Here is a 19,162-nt window from a genome sequence, read left to right on the forward strand (position 1 = left end):
CCAGGGGGCCCTCTGATAACCAGGAGCCGGCTATACCAGGGGCTCCATGTATAACTAAGGGCCTTCATGTGACTGCAGGGGCCCTTCATATAACCAGGCACTCCCCGGGTAAATATGGCCCCTCAGGTTAACAGGGTTTCTTCAGATCATTGGCCAGGGGTCACCCAGGGGATCAGGGGCCCCTCAGATAGCTAGGGGCCCTTCGGATAACTAGAGGCCCCTCAGGTAACCAGGGGCCCCTCAGATAACCAGGGGCTCTCATGCAATCACGGGCCCCTTAGGTAATCAAGGGCCCCACAGCTAACCAAGGACCCCTCAGGTAACCAGGGGCCCCTTAAATAACCAGGGCCCCTTAGGTAGCCAGAAACCCCCGTAACCAGGGGCCCCTCACGTAACCAGGAGTCCTTCAGATAACCAAGGGCCCTCAGGTAAGCAGGGCCCCCTCAGTTAACCAGGGGCCCCTCAGACAACCAGGGGACCCACAGATAACCAGGGGCCCTCAGGTAACCAGGAGCCCCTCAGATAACCAGGGGCCCCTTCAGGTGACCAGGGGGACCCTCAGGTAACCAAAGGGCCCTTCAGGGCCCCCGTGCCCCCCTTGAGTACGTCACTGCACTCAAGTGACCTAAAGGACCCACTTGCATGTTTGATCCCAAAGGAGGAGGCCATGGCCTCTTGGCCTCCCCCCTGGATACGCCACTGCTCAGGAGCCTGAACTCGTGACCCGACCTGGGCCTCGTTTCATAAAGCTCTGCCGTAACTTACACCTTTCCGTAATTCACACCCTTTCAAACTACGGAGCGCAAATGAAGCCGTTTCACAAAGCCACAACTGGAATTGTTTACACCTCCGTAACTAAGCACATTTGCGTAGTTACCGTAATTTATCAAGCGTCCTACAAATTACAATTTCATGTCAACACTTATTTTTTACGAGAAATTATAAAACAATCATGTTGAATTTGAATATTAAAAATTATTTATGAAAAAACAAAATTGATTTTGATGACCATCCTTTATGAAATCAAATTATTGAAAACAGCAGAAAGCCAGCTAAGCAGAAGTGCCTATCTACGAAAGTGGCGCGGCGCGGCGAATAAACAAAATTCCGATAGTGGCCGCAGTTCAGTGGTGGCCGCAAAAAGCGACTGGTACAGAAGATTTGCAGTTTCTTTTTCTCATTTTGGCTGTTCTTTCTTCCTCATTGGGCTCGACATTATAAAAAAGATTAAAAATTAGCTTCGAATCTTAATATTAATTCAAATTCACGCAACATTTTTGTGCGTAGTTTACACCACTGATATCAAGAACTTGATAAAATGTTAGGCGTTAATTACGTCGTTTTATGAAACCCAAATGGCATCAATTGGTCCGGAATCGAGCATTTGCCGTAAATGATGCTCCGTAATTTCGATGGCGTGAATTACTCCGGTCTCCGGCTTTATGAAACCGAATTGGCATCAAATACGCCAAATCTGGCATAATTGACGGAACGCCGTAAGTAATTCCTTTTATGAAACGAGGCCCTGGTATCAGTGACCTCAATTAGCAAAATATGTTAGACAAACAATTCTCCGGCGATGAATTTCAATAATATGCCTTTTGCTCGATTGTACAACGCATTTCTTAGAATGCCTGTAAGCGGTGAATAATGCGACCTCTGACCTGACCTGTGACGTCCTCCGTTCAGCCGAGATCAATGAAAATGGGTCACAAGGTAGTTCCCCGGTATGTCTATCGAAGCCGTTTGAATTTTGGAAATCGGTCGGTAACTTTCCGAGATCTTAGGGGGGGGGGAGCGCGGAACGCCCCACCCCCACTCCCTACGGATGGCAGGATTCGCCGATAGCCCCACGGGGCGCGGGTTAAAAGGGATCATATTGGCATATGAAGAATCTTTGCCAGTTCGAAAATGAAGCGTCGGCATAACACAAAACATTAGGGTGACCACTTTGCCCCGATTTCTCCCAGGTGCACAATGTGGTCCATGCATTTTGACTGTTCGAATACCAGTAAAACGCCTTTTGGGCGAAGAACGAGCGAGCGAGATAGTGAGCCTTACACGTGCGGAAGGGCGAGAGCGTACTTCCAACGGGCTTGTGCAAAGCACACTTCTAACCAGTCACTAGCGGTGTGCCAAATTTGAATCCAATCGGCCAAGCCGTTCCTGAGATCTGGAAGCGGTTCCTCGCCCCGCCCAGAAATACATTGGCCGTCATACTCCGTCTTGCTTTTAGCGGTCCTTTGGCGTCTTTCAGCTACGCAAGAAGGAATCGGCAGACACAGACAGACACCTGGGCGAGCGAGGAGGGGAAGTCGAGACCGTGTTTCCGCCAAAAAGAGAAAACAACCAAGGTAGGTGGTAGGTAACTACACCTGCGCTATCTACATCAGCTGCCCCGCATGACACTAATGGGACCGTATTAGAGCCGGCGATAATCACGGAACATTAGTGTCGGGGCAGACTGCGGCGACCCCTAGGTTGAAGAACAACTAGGGAGAACAACATTCGACAGATGGCAGCAATAGACGAGATAATCAGGCAAAGCTTTAATATTAATGGGAAAGGCAATAATGCCAATGTTTTGCCCTCACCAAGCATGTTACCACGACAATGGAATTATTAGGTATAATCTATATGTGAGTAGCAAAATCCAACAAGAAAACAAAATCCGTGAAAGAAAGGCAACGCTGGCAAACATCGCCATAGTCTTCCTACGCCGAACGAGTTCCCACACCGAACGTGCATCAGCGAGAGTAAAACTAGGATCCTAACAGACCCGCCCACCGCCCCACCATCACCACATTCCTTCCCAAGTCTCCTTCCCTTCCGCTCGGGGCGTCTTTCAGCTACGCAAGAAGGAATCGGCAGATACAGACACCTGGGCGAGCGAGGAGGGGAAGTCGAGGCCGTGTTTCCGCCAAAAAGAGAAAACAACCAAGGTAGGCGGTAGGTAACTACACCTGCGCTATCTACATCAGCTGCCCCGCATGACACTAAGCGGCATTCTGCACGTGCGCACTTGCAAACGGGGTCCAAAATAACCTTTGCACGTCACCCTACTAACCGGTCCCCAACCATGTATCAAATATGAGCGCTATCAGCCCAGTCGTTGTTGAGATCTGGAAGCGCCCGTGCAGTAGCACACTATAGTTCGTTTTTTTAGTTTGCCCCTCACTGTAAACGTCTCTTTGAACACGGCACGAGAATTGCTAGCTGAATTACTGAGAAAACTGGTTAGCGCACATTGTATTGTAGATATGAATAATATTTTCAAAATAAGTTTTGAACACCGACGATTTAACGTTATGTTAAGCGCTGTGCAATTTATTTATTAGTTCCGACATAATTCCTGAGAAGTCGTCTATCCCTGTCGGGCTGTAGGTATTGGCAAATACGAGCTACGAGTCTGTGAAAAATAAATAAATTGATGAAATTGATCGTCTGTGAAATCTGGTCAAATCAATGTGCGCCAACCAGTTTTCTCAGTAATTCAGCTCGCAATTCTCGTGCTGTGTTCAAAAAGACGTTTACAGTGAGGGGCAAACTTAAAAAAAACGAACTATAACCGCAGCACATGCGGGAATGCATTGCGGTGGGTACCATGCCTGTATCCAAGTTTCAGCGAAATCGCCCCAGTAATTTGTTGAAATGGGGACAAATTTAACACATCTTCTTTTGGCATTTTGCACGTGCAGTAGGGGCCTCTCACATAGGTCAAGAGTGTCCGACCTTTGATAGAGGGAATGCTGCTATCCTACAAAAATTACCGCAAGACAATGCCCCAAGCGACAGCTGAGATATGAGCCTCTCAAAATCACTACTTTTGCAAAACAGCTTGAAGGTAGTGTGCCAGCTTTCCTGGACCGTATGGAGTTAATGGCCCAGATAAGGAGAACCGGATTTTTAGAACTTATCCATACCTTCAAAACTCATGGAAACGTCTTAAATTCTTCAAATTTTGAGTACCCCAGTGCAAAATTCGCCCCGACGGGTTGTCGGTCGTACCCCAACCACATTTCACACCACTATGAACAATAAATGCACACACTGAAATCGCTATTACCGATATGCTCATCCAATCAAGTTTCGATAAACCCGTTCATCATCATCTCCTGCGGTTTCGAACACGCCTGTTAGGTGGTGCGGTAGACCGCGCCCAAAGCCAGGGCCCCGGTAACGTGAGGTAGCCGAGTCGGGGCAGCGTGCGCTGACCCAACACATTGCCCCAACAGACGGTAAATAACTTTTGAAAATACCAATTTCCAATTTTAATGTTTTCTGGATCAAAATTATGCGAGGAATCCGATGGTGTGGTCCCCGAAATCTGAAAAATTTCCATTTTGGAGATAGCACCTATTTTTTGAAAAATAAATTTTCGTCAGGCTTAATAGTCAAATAAATTGGAAATATAATGAGTTAATTTTTGTAACAACACTAGAATCTGTCGAGCATGAATTAGAGATATATTTTAGCTGAGATGATACTATATCTGCGCATACATGTACATGAACTAGTACATTAACCCTCGTCGGCCGAGAAGGGGTGGGGCGGGTGCCGCCTAATAGGGCTTTTCGCGATAGCTTAAAACTCGCTTAGGGTAGACAGCTGAAACTTGGCATACCTAATCTTTTATTCAAGCTGGATCTTTTGACCTTAACTGCGTTTTCAGGTCAGGTCAGGTCACTGACCTATGACGTCATAAATGAGCCTCTGCGAGGTCCTCAGATGTTGCAACTTTGCAACGCCCTCAGTGCCAGAGGAACTTTCACAGGAAGATAAAACTTACAGGACGTAGTATCCTTCAGAGGTCTTACAACTTGTATATCTCGGATTTAACCTAAATGTCACATGAGGTCAGGTCGGTCACGTGACCTCACCACTATAAGTCAATGGGGGAAATACGAAAACTGTTATTTTGGCGCCGGTAATGATCTAAAACTATCCCAAGCACATGAAATCGTGGTTTCATGATCGGACCTTACAAAGAGTACATGAAACCACGATTTCATGTGCTTGGGACAGTTTTAGATCATTTCCGGCGCCAAAATAACAGTTTTCATATTTCCCCCATTGACTTATAATGGTGAGGTCACGTGACCGACCTGACCTCATGTGACATTTAGGTTAAATCCGAGATATACAAGATGTGAGACCTCTGAAGGATACTACGTCCTGTAAGTTTCATCTTCCTGTGAAAGTTCCTCTGGCACTGAGGGCGTTGCAAAGTTGCAACATCTGAGGACCTCGCAGAGGCTCATTTATGACGTCATAGGTCAGTGACCTGACCTGACCTGAAAACGCAGTTAAGGTCAAAAGATCCAGCTTGAATAAAAGATTAGGTATGCCAAGTTTCAGCTGTCTACCCCAAGCGAGTTTTAAGCTATCGCGAAAAGCCCTATTAGGCGGCACCCGCCCCACCCCTTCTCGGCCGGCGAGGGTTAATGTACTAGTTCATGTACATGTATGCGCAGATATAGTATCATCTCAGCTAAATATATCTCTAATTCATGTTCGACACATTCCAGTGTTGTTACAAAAATTAACTCATTATATTTCCAATTTATTTGACTATTAAGCCTGACGAATATTTATTTTTCAAAAAATAGGTGCTATCTCCAAAATGGAAATTTTTCAGATTTCGGGGACCACACCATCGGATTCCTCGCAAAATTTTGGTCCAGAAAACACTAAAATTGGAAATTGGTATTTTCAAAAGTTATTTACCGTCTGTTGGGGCAATGTGCCAAGCCGGGGCCGCGCGTCCTCCCGGTGTCATGTGATAGCCCGGGGCTGCCCGCGGGGATGCGGTAGACCGCGCCAAAAGCTGCGGCCCCGGCTTGGGTCAGCGCACGCTGCCCCGACTTGGCTACCTCACGTTACCGGGGCCCTGGCTTTGGGCGTGGCTTCTGCTCATACTTTGTGGTGCGGTGGTGGTGCGTCGGGCCGCGCGCTCTGACTTCGGCCAAGAAAAATGCGTCAGCTGATCATTGTCATTTCTGCCACTTGCGTGTGGTGAAATGGGGTCATAACTTAAGAGACGGCTTTTTCATATCAATTATTTTACATAAAATCGTATTTCAAACCATAAATAATGTTCGACAGCCAAATAAAAGAAACAATACCAATACAGGCTTACAGTTTAAGGCTCGACATTGTGTTGTCTACGATTAGACAGCTGATAACTCATTCCCGTACGTCGTAACGTAACTCTATAATGACCTTTGCTTATTGTCACATGTGCGCCGCATTCGCGATTGTTGCCGACGCCTGTTTGCAGGTCAGCCCACTACAGTTGTTATACATATCGAAAAACCGATAAACTTTTAGGCGAAAAAGGCACTATTCCAGGCCCATTTTTTATTTTCTTTGCGATATTAGGTAAAAACAGAAGCTTCATATCCTAGGAAAAATAAAATGGGAAATCTTTCAAAGGTGGCACACTACCTTTGAGCACCCTTGGCTTCTCACGTGGCACGTGCAACGACGGTCCCTGAAATGCATCAAAAGTAGTCGATTACGAGGTAGAAGAAATAGGACTACCCAACAAGAAAGACCGCAGACCAATCGGTCCAACGGTTGCTGAGATATAAGCGGTAAGTCTCTCAAAAGCTATAAAGGCCGGGCCGGGCCGAGCCGCTCATACCGAGATTTTTTCTGTTATATTGAAAAGAGTTCGCCTCGCTTGCTGCGCTCGCTTGCTCCTTACCAATCAAGTGGTCAAAAGATGATATTCTGGCCAAAGGCAAACGAAAATGTGTGCCCTACTCGAAAACGGGATCCGTTACACCATCAGGCATAGCTCTTGCTAGGCGGCATGCCTGAATTTTGGAGTCTGTAAGCATTTACCCATCGACCCCGTGAAGTGCACGCGATGAATCACGAGCGGCCCAGTGCCGGCAGTGCCCAGCCCAGAATGGCGCAGGTGGGGCAGGGTACGAGCTGGTCCCCATGCTGGAGCAATGGGGGAGAGCAGCAGCGACCACAGTCGCAGCAGCAGCCGCGCGGAACGGCGCCACACTACTTCTACCCCCGCAGCGGGCCGGTGCAGGCCACAGAGGCCCCACAGAGCACGGAGCCAACACGCGGTCCGTCCACTGAAGGTGCCGCCATGAAGCTGTTGTTCGTGTCCGTTGGCGCGGTGGCTGCCATGCTCCTGATGCTGGCAGAGGTTGAGGTAAGAGGAACAGGAACCCCCAACGCTGGGCTTATCTATGACATTTGCAACTGGAGAGGTGCAGAAGAGTAGCTGCAGAGGATTGCAATTTTGCATGAGGACCATACACATGCAGGTTAATAGTAGCCGTTTTACGACGGCCATGTGGTACACGTTTGGTGCAGACTAGGTGCAGATCTGGTGTAGAATTGGTCAAATTAGGTTCATTGTGTTTCTTAAAGTTATCAGTTTGGGTTCCACAGATGATTACATACCTCATTTTTGGCATTATCAGACATAATTTTCGATTAAAACACAAACGAATTAATCATATAAAGACATTAGTTGTGAAAGAGATTTGGTGAAGAATTTGGTCAAATTAGGTGCATTGGCCAGATAGCCCGTCGTGAAAACGGTTAATAAAAACTCTTTCGTCGCTTTTATTTTCAATCAGTCAAATGAGAAAAGGGAACGGGAAGAGTGCGAAGAGTGGGACTGACCCGGCCCCTGGACTAGGGATTACAGCGGAGGTCCATTTGATATCTAGTTATAGCCCTGAGTATAATCGAAAGGCCACTTGATATCGCCATATGTGGAACAACCACTCCAAACCAATCGAAGTTAACCATTTGATGCTATTTTCCAGCTGTCTGGAGCCCGCTCAGCCCCATCACCGGCGATTCGAGAGCGTCGAAGTGCAAACCCAGAGGGAGTCATGGACAGTGACCAGGTGACGGACGAAGAACTCATCGACTTCATCCAGCATAGCAATATGACTCTCGAGGAGGTCTCGAAGCGTCTGGATGACATGGAAGACATGGAAAACGAAAAGTCTGGTTCGTTGATATTTGGCTCCGATGGAACATTCCAGGAGTTAGTAAGAAAGATGAGAGAAAGGTTCACGAACCTCGCGGAAAGAGTGCGGGAAATCATCAGAACGCTTCGCGGACAAGCAGGCGGAGATCCGACGACCACGGCCTCCTCTGCCGACCCGTGATGAGGTGACCTGCTCACCTCAGGTCACGACATGACCTCCTGGTTTGGCGACCAGGCGATTCGCTGACCTCAGGTCGCGGGGTCACAGTCCACAGGCCGCCAAACGGGGGCGGTACGACAGCTGCGCCGGTCCGATGGTGTCCGACCATTCGGTTTGCTGATTGTCTAAACTGAGCCTGCGACGTCTCCCTTCGTATAATCAATGTGTTTGATAAATGTGCGCCACCCTGCCCTGCGGCCTGCACCTAACTAACCTAACCTAACCTCCACCAGAAGCGTAGGCACAGTGTACTGTGTAGTAGTTGTGAAGTATTTTCTGCTTGTAGATCGTCAATACAAAAGTTCCACCCTTCATGTTCTGTATTTCGGAGTAATTGGTTCTTAGATCATGCTTAGCAAAGTAGAAGGTAGCGTTGAACATTTTGACGTCAAACGCATAATTCTCGACCACTAGTGGCAAGAGGGAGAGAGAGAGAGAGAGAGAGAGAGAGAGAGAGAGAGAGAGAGAGAGAGAGAGAGAGAGAGAGAGAGAGAGAGAGAGAGAGAGAGAGAGAGAGAGAGAGAGAGAGACAGAGAGAGAGAGAGATAGAGAGAGAGACGCGGCCTCTCTCTCGGTGTGACGTCACAACTCTCGGTGTAACGCGGCGCGAGGTCGGCCCGCGGCCGGCGACCTCCGTCTGTCCGACGGGCCCGCACCGGTACGCCGATTCTGTCCAACACAGGCATGCTGACCCTGCGGAACCCGCGGCTCGAGATGCCCCTGCCAGTCGGCCCGCGCTACCGTCGGCGAGTTATGGCCTCCGGCACCCCGAGGTCACGGTGGAGGGGTGGGTACCAAGGCTGACCCCACGACGAGCTTAGGAGGGGGACGAGCTTGCTGACAAACACCGTGGTTAGGGTAGCATTCATAAATGCAAACAACTTTTGGTTTTTCATTAACTCCTGGTCGCTCTTTGCAATACATACATACGCCTTGTGGGTCGTGGGATGTAAAAAGATGGATTTTATCATTAAATTGCACATTTCTGTATTTTTATCTTTGCCAGGGGCTTCATCACCGGAGGGGGGATTTTCGTGGGGTACGGTCCCTCTCAACAAGCTCATATCCGTAATACAGCTCAATAATGTACGCACGAGGGCGTGCATTTTTTGGTCGGATCCCCCAATCCTGAAATCGTAGCGGAGCCTCTTTGCACCCAGTCCCAGACTCTCGATCTCGGTTTTCTCGCTCTCTCCAATTCCATGTTTCTATCAGTTCCCTGCGACGCTGTATCACTACACACTCCCGGTGCACGCTGAATGGTATGTCAGCCGGCGTTTCCTGCACCGCGCTGCACCCATCTGTTACGTCACTGGCGGCGGGCACACACGGCGAGCCGATGAGCATCCGCCACGCCCCGGCACATCGCTGCAAGAGCCGCGCCATGCCACCCCTCCCGGCCCTTTGACCTTGGTGACACCCCCAAAATGTGTCACTTGTGTGGAATGGGGTCAACCATTCCATCGTGTCATTCGGCAATCAGTTAACGCTGCTGTACTGCTCATTTGTCTTCATCGGATTGAAAACTTGAGTCAAAGTGGTGCGGTTCAATAGGTTCTAACGCTTGTAACCAGGGCTGCGGAGTCGGAGTCGGAGTCGGAGTCGGAGTCGGTCGGAGTCGTCAGTTGTGACCGGAGTCGGAGTCGGAGTCGGAGTCGATTTTAGAAACCCGAGCCGGAGTCGGAGTCGGAGTCACCGAAAATCTGTCGACTCCGCAGCCCTGCTAGGTCTGCGGAGTCGGAGTCGGGAGTTGGAGTCGGTCGGAGTCGACAATTCTGCCCGGAGTCGGAGTCGGAGTCGGAGCTGGTTTTTGAAAGCCGGAGTCGGAGTCGGAGTCGGAGTCGCCGAAAATCCATCGACTCCGCAGCCCTGCTTGTAACAGTAGGCTTGGATTAACCCGCGCGGGGCTGGGGGGGTAAATTTACCCCCTCGCGACTTTTTGCAATATCTCAAAAACGGCGGCGCGCAGCGCCGCCAAACTTTCAGTACCCTTTCTTACATCAATTTGACACGTTCCCTGAAAATTTGAGCGAAATCCGTCGGAAAATTTTTGAGAAATTGACGTTTTAGTGACGTCATGTTCGCCATTTTCGCCTCATAAACGGCAAAAGTTCAAACGCCGCTAACATCTTCATTTTTAAAGTAATCAAGACGTAACAAAAAAGGATATACGTAATTTTACTTTGTCTATCAAATGGCTATCTCGGTTTTTTGAAAATTTTGGATTTTGGCCCAATTTTTTTCAAAAAACTGACTTTTTTGGGAAAATAGCTATAAAATCCAAAATTTTGAGTGTATCGAAAAAACCGGAATATATGTCAGAGAAGTGGTCTATGTGCACCTACATACCAAGTTTTAGAAGAATCGGTTCAAAAATGTGGGAGTTATTCAAAATTGTATGACGTCACGACACACAAAAATTTTGAAAAATGACTTTTTTGGAAGTTCTAGACCTCGTACGGAAACAAAAATAGCACCATTCGATTCGCCGTGAAAAACTGCATCAGATAGACACCTTTTTAGGCCTTAACAACCAACTTCAAAATTTGACCTCACTTGACCTGACCTTGACCTGACCTCGACCTGAAATTCATCCAGAGGTGGTCCATATCACTTATTGAGTGTGCCTATTGAATTCTATGAGTAAAATGACCCATAAAACATGTGTCGCACATGCCCTTTTCTATATATTTTGTTTTTGGTGACCTGACCTGACCTGACCTGACCTTGACCTTGACCTTTGAATGATATTGTATGCAACGAATATTGTCTTGGTAGCCTAAGAACACGTTTTGGGCGATCAGTCTCAGTCCATGACTCCATTCTTCGGCAACTACGGTGCAAGGCCGATACCGTAGGAACTTGCAATTTGTACCCTTGACCTGACCTTGACCTTGACCTCAAACTTAAAATTAAGTACATGTTTTTAGTTGTTCGTGATGAGATCTTTCGATTGGCGTTTGAATTTTCCAAATCAGACCATTAGTTCGGGAGATAACAGGGGGGTAAAATTTACCCCCCCCCCCAGCCCCGCGCGTTCGGCTGGAGACCCCAGCCCCGCGCGGGTTAACAGTTCCTCCCAACAGCCAGCATGTTTTGAAAAAAGTAAATTTTAACCAAAGAATACGACATCTGTAAGTATCACAGAGTCGGTAAATAGAACCATACATTCAATTGTACCACGCAATCATCTTATTCAAATGCAAGAACAACATGTGGCGATAAAGCCAGGCGCCTTAATTTGAGCTCCCAAACCCCACTCAGAACTAGGAAACATCGGGGATACTAACCAACTAGTGAGCCGCTGCCGTCTGTCAGTTACCGCCGCCAAAGTGCGCCATTATTGTCCCATCGCAGCGCCGTTGATCGCCGCAGGCCTGATCAGTGGCGGTGGAGAATTTCTGGCATGATGGCTCCGGGCCATCAGAGAGGGGAGGAGAACGAAGAGATGCTGACATTGCGCTAAGACACAATAAAACTTACTGTAGCAGTTACCGATTAAAAAGCATGTGGGAATTGAACGGCTGCACTTGCAAGCTTCCGCTCTTGAAACAAGCAATTAGCCACCAGTTCAAGAATAAGTATCTTAAATAGGAGGCTAACGTAATCACAACAGACGCGTTACAGCAGTTCAAGGTTGTGGGATCGTGCCAGCCTACGACTGCCGACAATGCACTCCGCAGGGGGCTGAGAGGGTCTGACAGCAGCCTTGATCGAAGGAGCCGGAGGAAGCCGAAGGGCGGCGTCAGTTGAACTCAACAGTGGCGGTCAGTCGGTGATCGGTTCGCGATCGGTCACCACTGCAACTGCTGTACTGGCCAGTCATCTCAGGTGGCCCCGAAGAGAAGGCGAGAGCGAAGAACCTCGCACTCATACATCGAACCTTTGCCGAGTGAAAGCGAAATAAACCCGCAGTGCTGACAGTACATCTGAAGAAGATAGTGGGACCGCTAAAGAAGACATCTGTGTCGGTAACAAGAGACGATTGTGAACAAATAGCCAGGCTCTTCATTCTTAAAGTGATTCAAAGCACGATCAAAGTCTGTAGTCGAACGATATCGCAGGACGCAGTGAACTTGTTTATCCATTTCTGCTTGGGCGGTTGACTTATAAATCGCCGAGGCGAATGGTTTCAAACCACACAGAGTTCTATCTGTTGTAGCCTACAGGAGGCAGACATATTGTAAACGAGAACAAGACAGTCACTGAAAAGAGCCAAGATGGCGGTCTTCAGCTCGGGCTACTGCAAGATCACTGGCCTGTCGAAGGCCATGCCGGAGTCTCACTTCATCCCGATAATGCCTGCGCTGTCTCAGAGCGAGCAGGCTCAGCTGTTCGGCTGCAAAATCACCATGGCGGCACACATGGACCACCACTACGTACCCGTTATCGAGTTCGGTAAGGGCAAGGGCCCGGGCGTGGTCGCCTGCAAGATCACCGGCCACCAGGCCGAGAGTGTGGCTCGATCGGTGCCGCTGCCTGAGGAGGGCGCTGAGGTGAAACGCGTGCATCGCTTCAAGAGGGACCTTCGCTACATGGAGCCATTTGTTAGTCGACTCGCCAATGCAGGCGAACGGGCTGCAATGGATGAACTGCTGGAGAAAATGCGCACCACCACGCAGCTGGACCCGGCGCAGTACTTTGTGTACTCACTTCACGACCGGCGCACGGGTAAGACTGGCATGGTTCTGTCGTACGAGTATGAAGAAGCGATCCGTTCAGGAGCGATTGAGAGCATCCTTCTCTCCGGCGACAGCAACAGCCTGGTCGTGCGTATCAAAGATGGCCCGATGTGTACTATTCCCATGGATAAAGTTGGCAAGATGCAAATTGAGCGTCTGTCGGAGGATGAGATGCTCTTCGACGGACGCGGTCCTGACCGTGAAATTATTGAACAGCAGCGACGTGAAAAAGCAGCGAGGGAGAAGGAAGACAGAGAACAGATGGCGGAATACCTTGCGGAGATGGAGCGAAAACGGAAGGAGCGCGATCTTCGCAAAAAGGAAAAGATGAAAGAAACAATGAAGCGGAAGATGGCAGAAGCGGAGGAGGCCGAAAAACGTCAAAAGGCGATGGATGAAGAGATCAAAAGACAGTACGAAGACGCTGCACGTATTCGTGCAGAGGCTGAAGCAGCAAAGGCGGCTGCTCGGGAAGCGATGCTCGAAAAACGAGCTCAAAAGGACGCGGAAGCCCGCGCCCGGCGCGCCGAGGAACTGGCCGAGCAGGCGCGGCTGGCCGAGGAGCAGCTGCAGCGCGAGGAGGCCGAAAGGCAGGCGCAGGAGGAGGCGCGCCTGGCGCAGGAGGCCGCCGCCGCTGAGGCGCTGGCCGCTGTCGACCCGCACGACATGTCCGTCAACGAGCTGCTCGAGCACATGCGCGAGAGGACAGAGGATGAGGCACTTTTGCGAGACATGGAAGAGGCGGCCAGCATCGGCATGTCATCAAAACAGCTCGCGGATATGGTTATCACTTCCACCATCGAGGCCATCGAGGAGGAGTTCGCTGAACCAGAGGAAGAAGATGAGGAGGAGGAAGAGGAGGAATCTGAAGATGAAGAGGACGGTATTGAAGATTTAGAAGTAGGAAAACCAAGAGATGACCAAGTGGATGCACAAACTGAAGGCATGACAGAAGAAGAGAGAAGAAAGGCCGAAGAAGAAAGAAAGATAGAAGAGGAGATGCTCCGACAGCTTCGCGAGGAACAGCTTGAAATGAAGCGCAAGGAAAGAGAAGCCAAGAGACTGGAGAGACAGCGTAAGCGTGAGGAGCTAGAACGCAAGGAAGAAGAAAAGCGACTCAAGAAGGAGGCCCGTGAAAGAAGAAGAGGGAGATGATGGAGCGGATGGCGGCCATTCACAAAGCAGACGCCGCCGAGGAGGCGGAGCGCATGAAGAAGCCAGAGAAGCGGGAAATCAAGCCTCGAGAGCTACTGCGTCGGAAACAAAGACCAGCGGATCTCCAGATTCCGCCAGCGGAGGCGCAGGCAGAATATGTTGTGCAGACCCCGGATGGCAAGGCTGTTCTGACGGAGGACGATCTAGATGAAAGTTCGGTTGTCGAAGGCAGAATTGCGTCCGACGGCACCGGCCGGCTGACGCCAGGCCGAACCGTCAAGACCGATAGCGGAATCGAGTTCATCGCCGGACGGGTTATCACCACCGATGGTGGTCAGGTGTTCGAGCCAGGTCAGGAAATTGACCTGCCCGTCGGCCCCAAGTTTATTCCAGGCCAAACAGTCGCGACAGCACACGGACCTCAATTTGTCGCCGGCAAGACAATCGGAGAAGGCGAAAATGTCGAATTCGTACCCGGCCACGTCGTCGATCTCGGCGAAGACAAGGGGGAGATCTTCGTGCCAGGTCAGGTTATGGAGACGGAAGACGGCCCCAAGTTCATCCCTGGATCTGTGTACCGTTGTCGACGAGCTGGGCCTCTGTTCGTTCCTGGCCAGATGCGAGAAGGCGAGTTCGTGCCAGGAAAGATTGTGGAAACGGAGGACGGCCCGCGTTTCATGTCACCGACGTTCCCAGGCCGCGAGGAGCAGTTCACGTATGTGGTGCAGAGCTTCGACCTCGAGCAGGCCGAGCTTGACCTTGTCAAATATCAGTACCATACTCCCGAGCCATCTCCTGTGTTCCAAGGGCAGGATATCGGCGAATCTATTAATCTGATGCAGCTTGCCGCCCGTGGATATCAGGCCAAAACGCTGCCGCTTCCAGAGCAGCGACCTCCGCCGCCAAAATCTAAGCGACAAATCTACGAGAATGTTCGAGTAACGTTCTTGGACTGCATCAACAGCGCAGAAAAGGCCCGCAATGCAGCTGCACCTCGATCGCTTGACAAAAGTGAGCTGACAATAGAGGCTCGAAGAATTCAGCGAGTCTTGGCGGATGATATAAACAACCCCCTTCCGCTTCCGGAGGTTATGAGCTTCCTCAAGAAATGTATGTCGCTCTCAGGACCAACCGTAGATATTGCGACATGGATTGATGGCTTGTTTGGAAACTGTGAAAAGGGTATCTTCAGACCAATGGAGCGAATGCAAGAGCGTAGGCTTTCGCGCAAAGTTTCACTGCAGAAGACTTTGACCGAAGTCGTGCAAGAAATGGAAACCGAACTACAGGAGGCACAAAAACGCGACATTGTGCTGAAAAACCTCACAAAAGTGATGAAGAAAGAACTTCCTCTCCGAACGCACGTTGATGATTATCGTGAGCGTTGGCAGGAAATTATCAGTGGTATCCTACTCACATATGGAAAAGTTGTCCTCAACGAGGTATTTGATATTGTGGCTTATCGAGACGACGAATGTGTTAAAACCATTCTCGACGACGTACGAGAAAGGGTCGCCAAACTGACAAACGATACGACCGCAGTAACTGTGCTAGAATACAGTATTTGCCAGTATGTTCAGCAAAAGACTGATGGAAGACTGGAAGAGCTTCTTACGACCGATGAAGACGAACCGACGCCCGGAAAGGACGGGCTCACTCGCAGGATACTACTCAGCGAAGGCTCCAGTCTCGCTCTTCTGGAAGATGACCTCGAGGTGGCCGAATGCATGCGCCAGTGTCTGGTCACTCCAGGGCTGATTAGTCTACTGCCGTTCTATCACAATGCCATGGAACTACTCCGCACTCTTCTCAACATCCATACGCTCAGTGAGGGAGACGAACAGCGCCAGTCACTGCTGGCCAACCTCGCAAAGAACCCCGGTCTTCTCTGCGACAACGAACTGTGGGTACAGCTTGCGTCCGGGGCGACGCTGATTACCCAACATGCAGCCAGCAAACCCCGAAGACTAAGCAGCGCTGGCTGCGTTCCAGATGAAGCTGTCGCACTGGTGGCCGAGTTCCAGTCCCCTGAAGTGGACAACATATTCCGTAACATGATCCTGGACGCGACACGTCACGTGCACGGCCTGACACCGGTCGACCAGAGCGCACTGCCGCTGATGGTGGTCAAGAGTCAGTTCGAAGGAATTCTACCGAGACATCTGGCTCGAGATGTCATCCACGGACGTCTGAGGTATCTTCTGGTGAATGAAGACACAGTGAAGCTTGTGACAACGGGAAGTGATGACGAAGAAAAGAAGTCGACGGCAAGGAAGACACCTGACACTAAGACTGTAACTGATGAAGAAACCACCGCGAAAACTGAATGCGTCGAAACAGTCGAAGATCAACAACATGTCGAAGAAGCAAATGAATGTAAGGATGCGTGTATATGCTATCCTGATGAAACTGAGAACGTGCCTCAAAATGATTCCGCTACCAGTGAACCAGGATTATTATCAAGAAGCGAGTCTCGCAAGGCATCTGCCACCACCTTACCGCAGGATACTGCAGGAACTGCTGTGACCGACGATGAAACACTGACAGTACCAGGCGACAGCAATGTGATGCTTCAGTCCGGAGAAACGCCAACAGATGAAACAGTAATCGAAGGAAATCAGAAACAGAATGAGGAACATGATGTTGAATGTGAAGAAAAGCCTGAAACTGATGACGTGAAAGAAGAAGTAGCCCCCTCAGAAGAGCAAGAACCTTCATCGCATCCTGCAGAGACTAGGGTCACTGATAATAAGGCAGACGCAGAACCAAAAGAAGTCGAAGTCGACAGTTCAAACAACATATCTCCAGCAGCTTGTCCCATTGGCGAGAGCTGTGAAGGAACGCCAGAAGATGGCCCACATGAAACAACAGGTAAAACTGAAAGCTCTATTCACCCAAAGCAGGAAACTCATCCAACAGAAGGCGCACCCGAAATGCAGGATGCTCCTGTTCCAGAAATCGACGCAGGCGAAGAAAAAGAAGGAGAAAAAGAAGCTGAAACTACCAGTACAGAAGTCAAGGGCGATACTGTATGTGTTGAAGGTGATCAGTCAGATACCAAACAAGATGTTGACAAAATTGAGCTCGAACCAGCAAAAGTTGAAGCCGAGCTTGCAGAGGACACGCTGAGGCTGTCGTCGCCTGGTGTGTAATGAAATTTAAACTAAAACGATCCGCTGTAGACCAGCCAATGAGTGATTTTGTAAAATATTGAAACGTCTAGTGCACGCTCTGAAGAACTCCATGTGTATTGTGCTGCCAGCGGAAGCTGGACATTGGAGCTGTAAGCTTACTTTGTCCTAGACACACTGAGATTCGATACACTTAATCGCTGACAATATGAACGTGTACGTTGGTATCCGTGTTGTAGCTACATGTGAGCTCAAAGCCGCTGCCATGTGAGTCCGGCCAGGCGAAGGTTGTGTTCTAATTTTTTACCCTAATTGACGAAATGAAAATAAGGCCATCAATCTTACGTTTGGGAAGTGGACAAATAAAATATCCGACAAAATCGCTCCAACAATGTAGGAACTTACAACAGCGCCTCAACAAATGTTGAGATGTCGCTGAGACAGTGTCCTTCTGCGCAATGTCAAGTGTGCCGAGCGAGATTACGTTGTGCTATGTTTGAAAATATATTGTGTTGACAAGTTGGTTGTGTTGAGGTTCAATGAGAAGGTTACAACCGACGCTTTAATGCCACATCGGTGCACTCGGTGTGCCCAGGCCAGGGACGACTGCTGGCCGCTGCAGTCACACAGGTCTGGATATAGGTGTCGCCAGCGCAGTAGGCATTCAGGGATAACGCCAGCTGGAGCGACGGCTCTATTGCTTTCTTTGAAGTTCTATCAGGCTCCTGAATGCATTACTAAATTTCAAATAGACGATCAAAATATGATAGAAGCACTGAACTCGAGTATTCATGCACCAATTTATATTCTTCCCGTTCTTTTCACTGAACGCCTCTACAGGCCAGTGCTCAGCCAGTCGCATTTCTCCTGTTCCCCGGTCGCTTCCCACGGCTCTTCTCCTCAGCTCACCGTCGCCTTTTCAGCGACTCCATCACTTTTGTACTCTTTTAGCGACATTGTCAGACTCCGCACTACTTCAACTTGGATGACACTGGAATAATGATGCAATTGGAGCACTTGCATTACGTAATGCTAAATATTTGCCTAAGCTTTCACCTTTAACTTCTGAAAATATATTATAAAATGTAAAAACAATGTGTACCTGTTTTGGAAAGCAAATTGTGAGTAATATTCCAGTTATGTGGTATCACGTTAATCCATAAATTTATTAGACATCAAGAAACTTTTCAAGAGACAGTAGATGATGCGCATTCACACCTTGACCTTGTCAATACGTAGGTACATACGAAGCAGAGCAAGCCAGAGATACCGGGAATGGCTACATATATGCAAACAATCTAAGCAATAAAAAAATCAAACAAAACACGGACTGCAATACAAATAAGGGCTCATCTCGTTCTTATCTCTCTCTCGAGTTTCAGCCAATGTCATGCAGTTAAGTAGAGCCGACAGCTCTCTGGCGACGATCCAGACATCTACCTGCGTCACAACCGCCTCAGCGCCTCTCGAACGTGTCCCCTGGGCTTCGAGCGTTACACCTCCCCACCCATCTTGCCCCCTCAGCCTCCCGTCCATCTTACTCAGCTCTATGCTATTCGCCGGCGCCTGAAATAGACTCACTAATCGCCACTGACAGCTGACATTGTAAGCGGTGTAAGCTGAAGTGCTATGAGCATTCCAGCCGCTCAGCATTGCACGATAGTCGATACACTGATGTTCAACAGATGAGCGCCGCGCGATGCTGGAGAATGCTTATGATGTGGCCCTGCACTGCAATGATCGCGTGACCGGACACCTTATTTGGTCATATCGTCCACGGCTGCACGGCCCCAGTTAACTCAACGCTGAGATTCCTCTGCAAGACCCGCAAACAGAAGCAACAACAGTCGGGTGACGAGTCTGCCTGTCTGGGACGCTGGCATGACGCAGGGAATGCAGCGGGTATCGCCCGCCCTGTCTACACCGCATCCTATCCGGTCAGATTGGGGTGGAGGGTCATCCGCTCCCCTCACCTCTGAGGTCACCGGACAGGGCCAGGGTC

The 19,162-nt window shown here is 49.4% G+C and overlaps 1 protein-coding gene across 1 annotated transcript; it reads left to right on the forward strand.

The window, feature by feature from the left end:
- The first annotated feature begins 12,092 nt into the window (after window positions 1-12,092).
- On the forward strand, window positions 12,093-14,176 carry LOC122371170 (trichohyalin-like). Its single transcript, XM_043347305.1, has one exon. It carries the CDS (start codon window positions 12,413-12,415, stop codon window positions 14,027-14,029), a length of 1,617 nt encoding a protein of 538 aa, XP_043203240.1. The 5' UTR covers window positions 12,093-12,412; the 3' UTR covers window positions 14,030-14,176.
- The last annotated feature ends 4,986 nt before the right edge of the window (window positions 14,177-19,162 follow it).

Source organism: Amphibalanus amphitrite, unplaced genomic scaffold, assembly GCF_019059575.1.
Source record: "Amphibalanus amphitrite isolate SeventyFive unplaced genomic scaffold, NRLGWU_Aamphi_draft 000035F_arrow, whole genome shotgun sequence".
Taxonomy (NCBI): domain Eukaryota; kingdom Metazoa; phylum Arthropoda; class Thecostraca; order Balanomorpha; family Balanidae; genus Amphibalanus; species Amphibalanus amphitrite.

Bases quoted from the DNA above. Each gene is read 5' to 3' on its own strand.
- LOC122371170 (XM_043347305.1), top strand. From the start codon at position 12,413: ATGGCGGTCTTCAGCTCGGGCTACTGCAAGATCACTGGCCTGTCGAAG.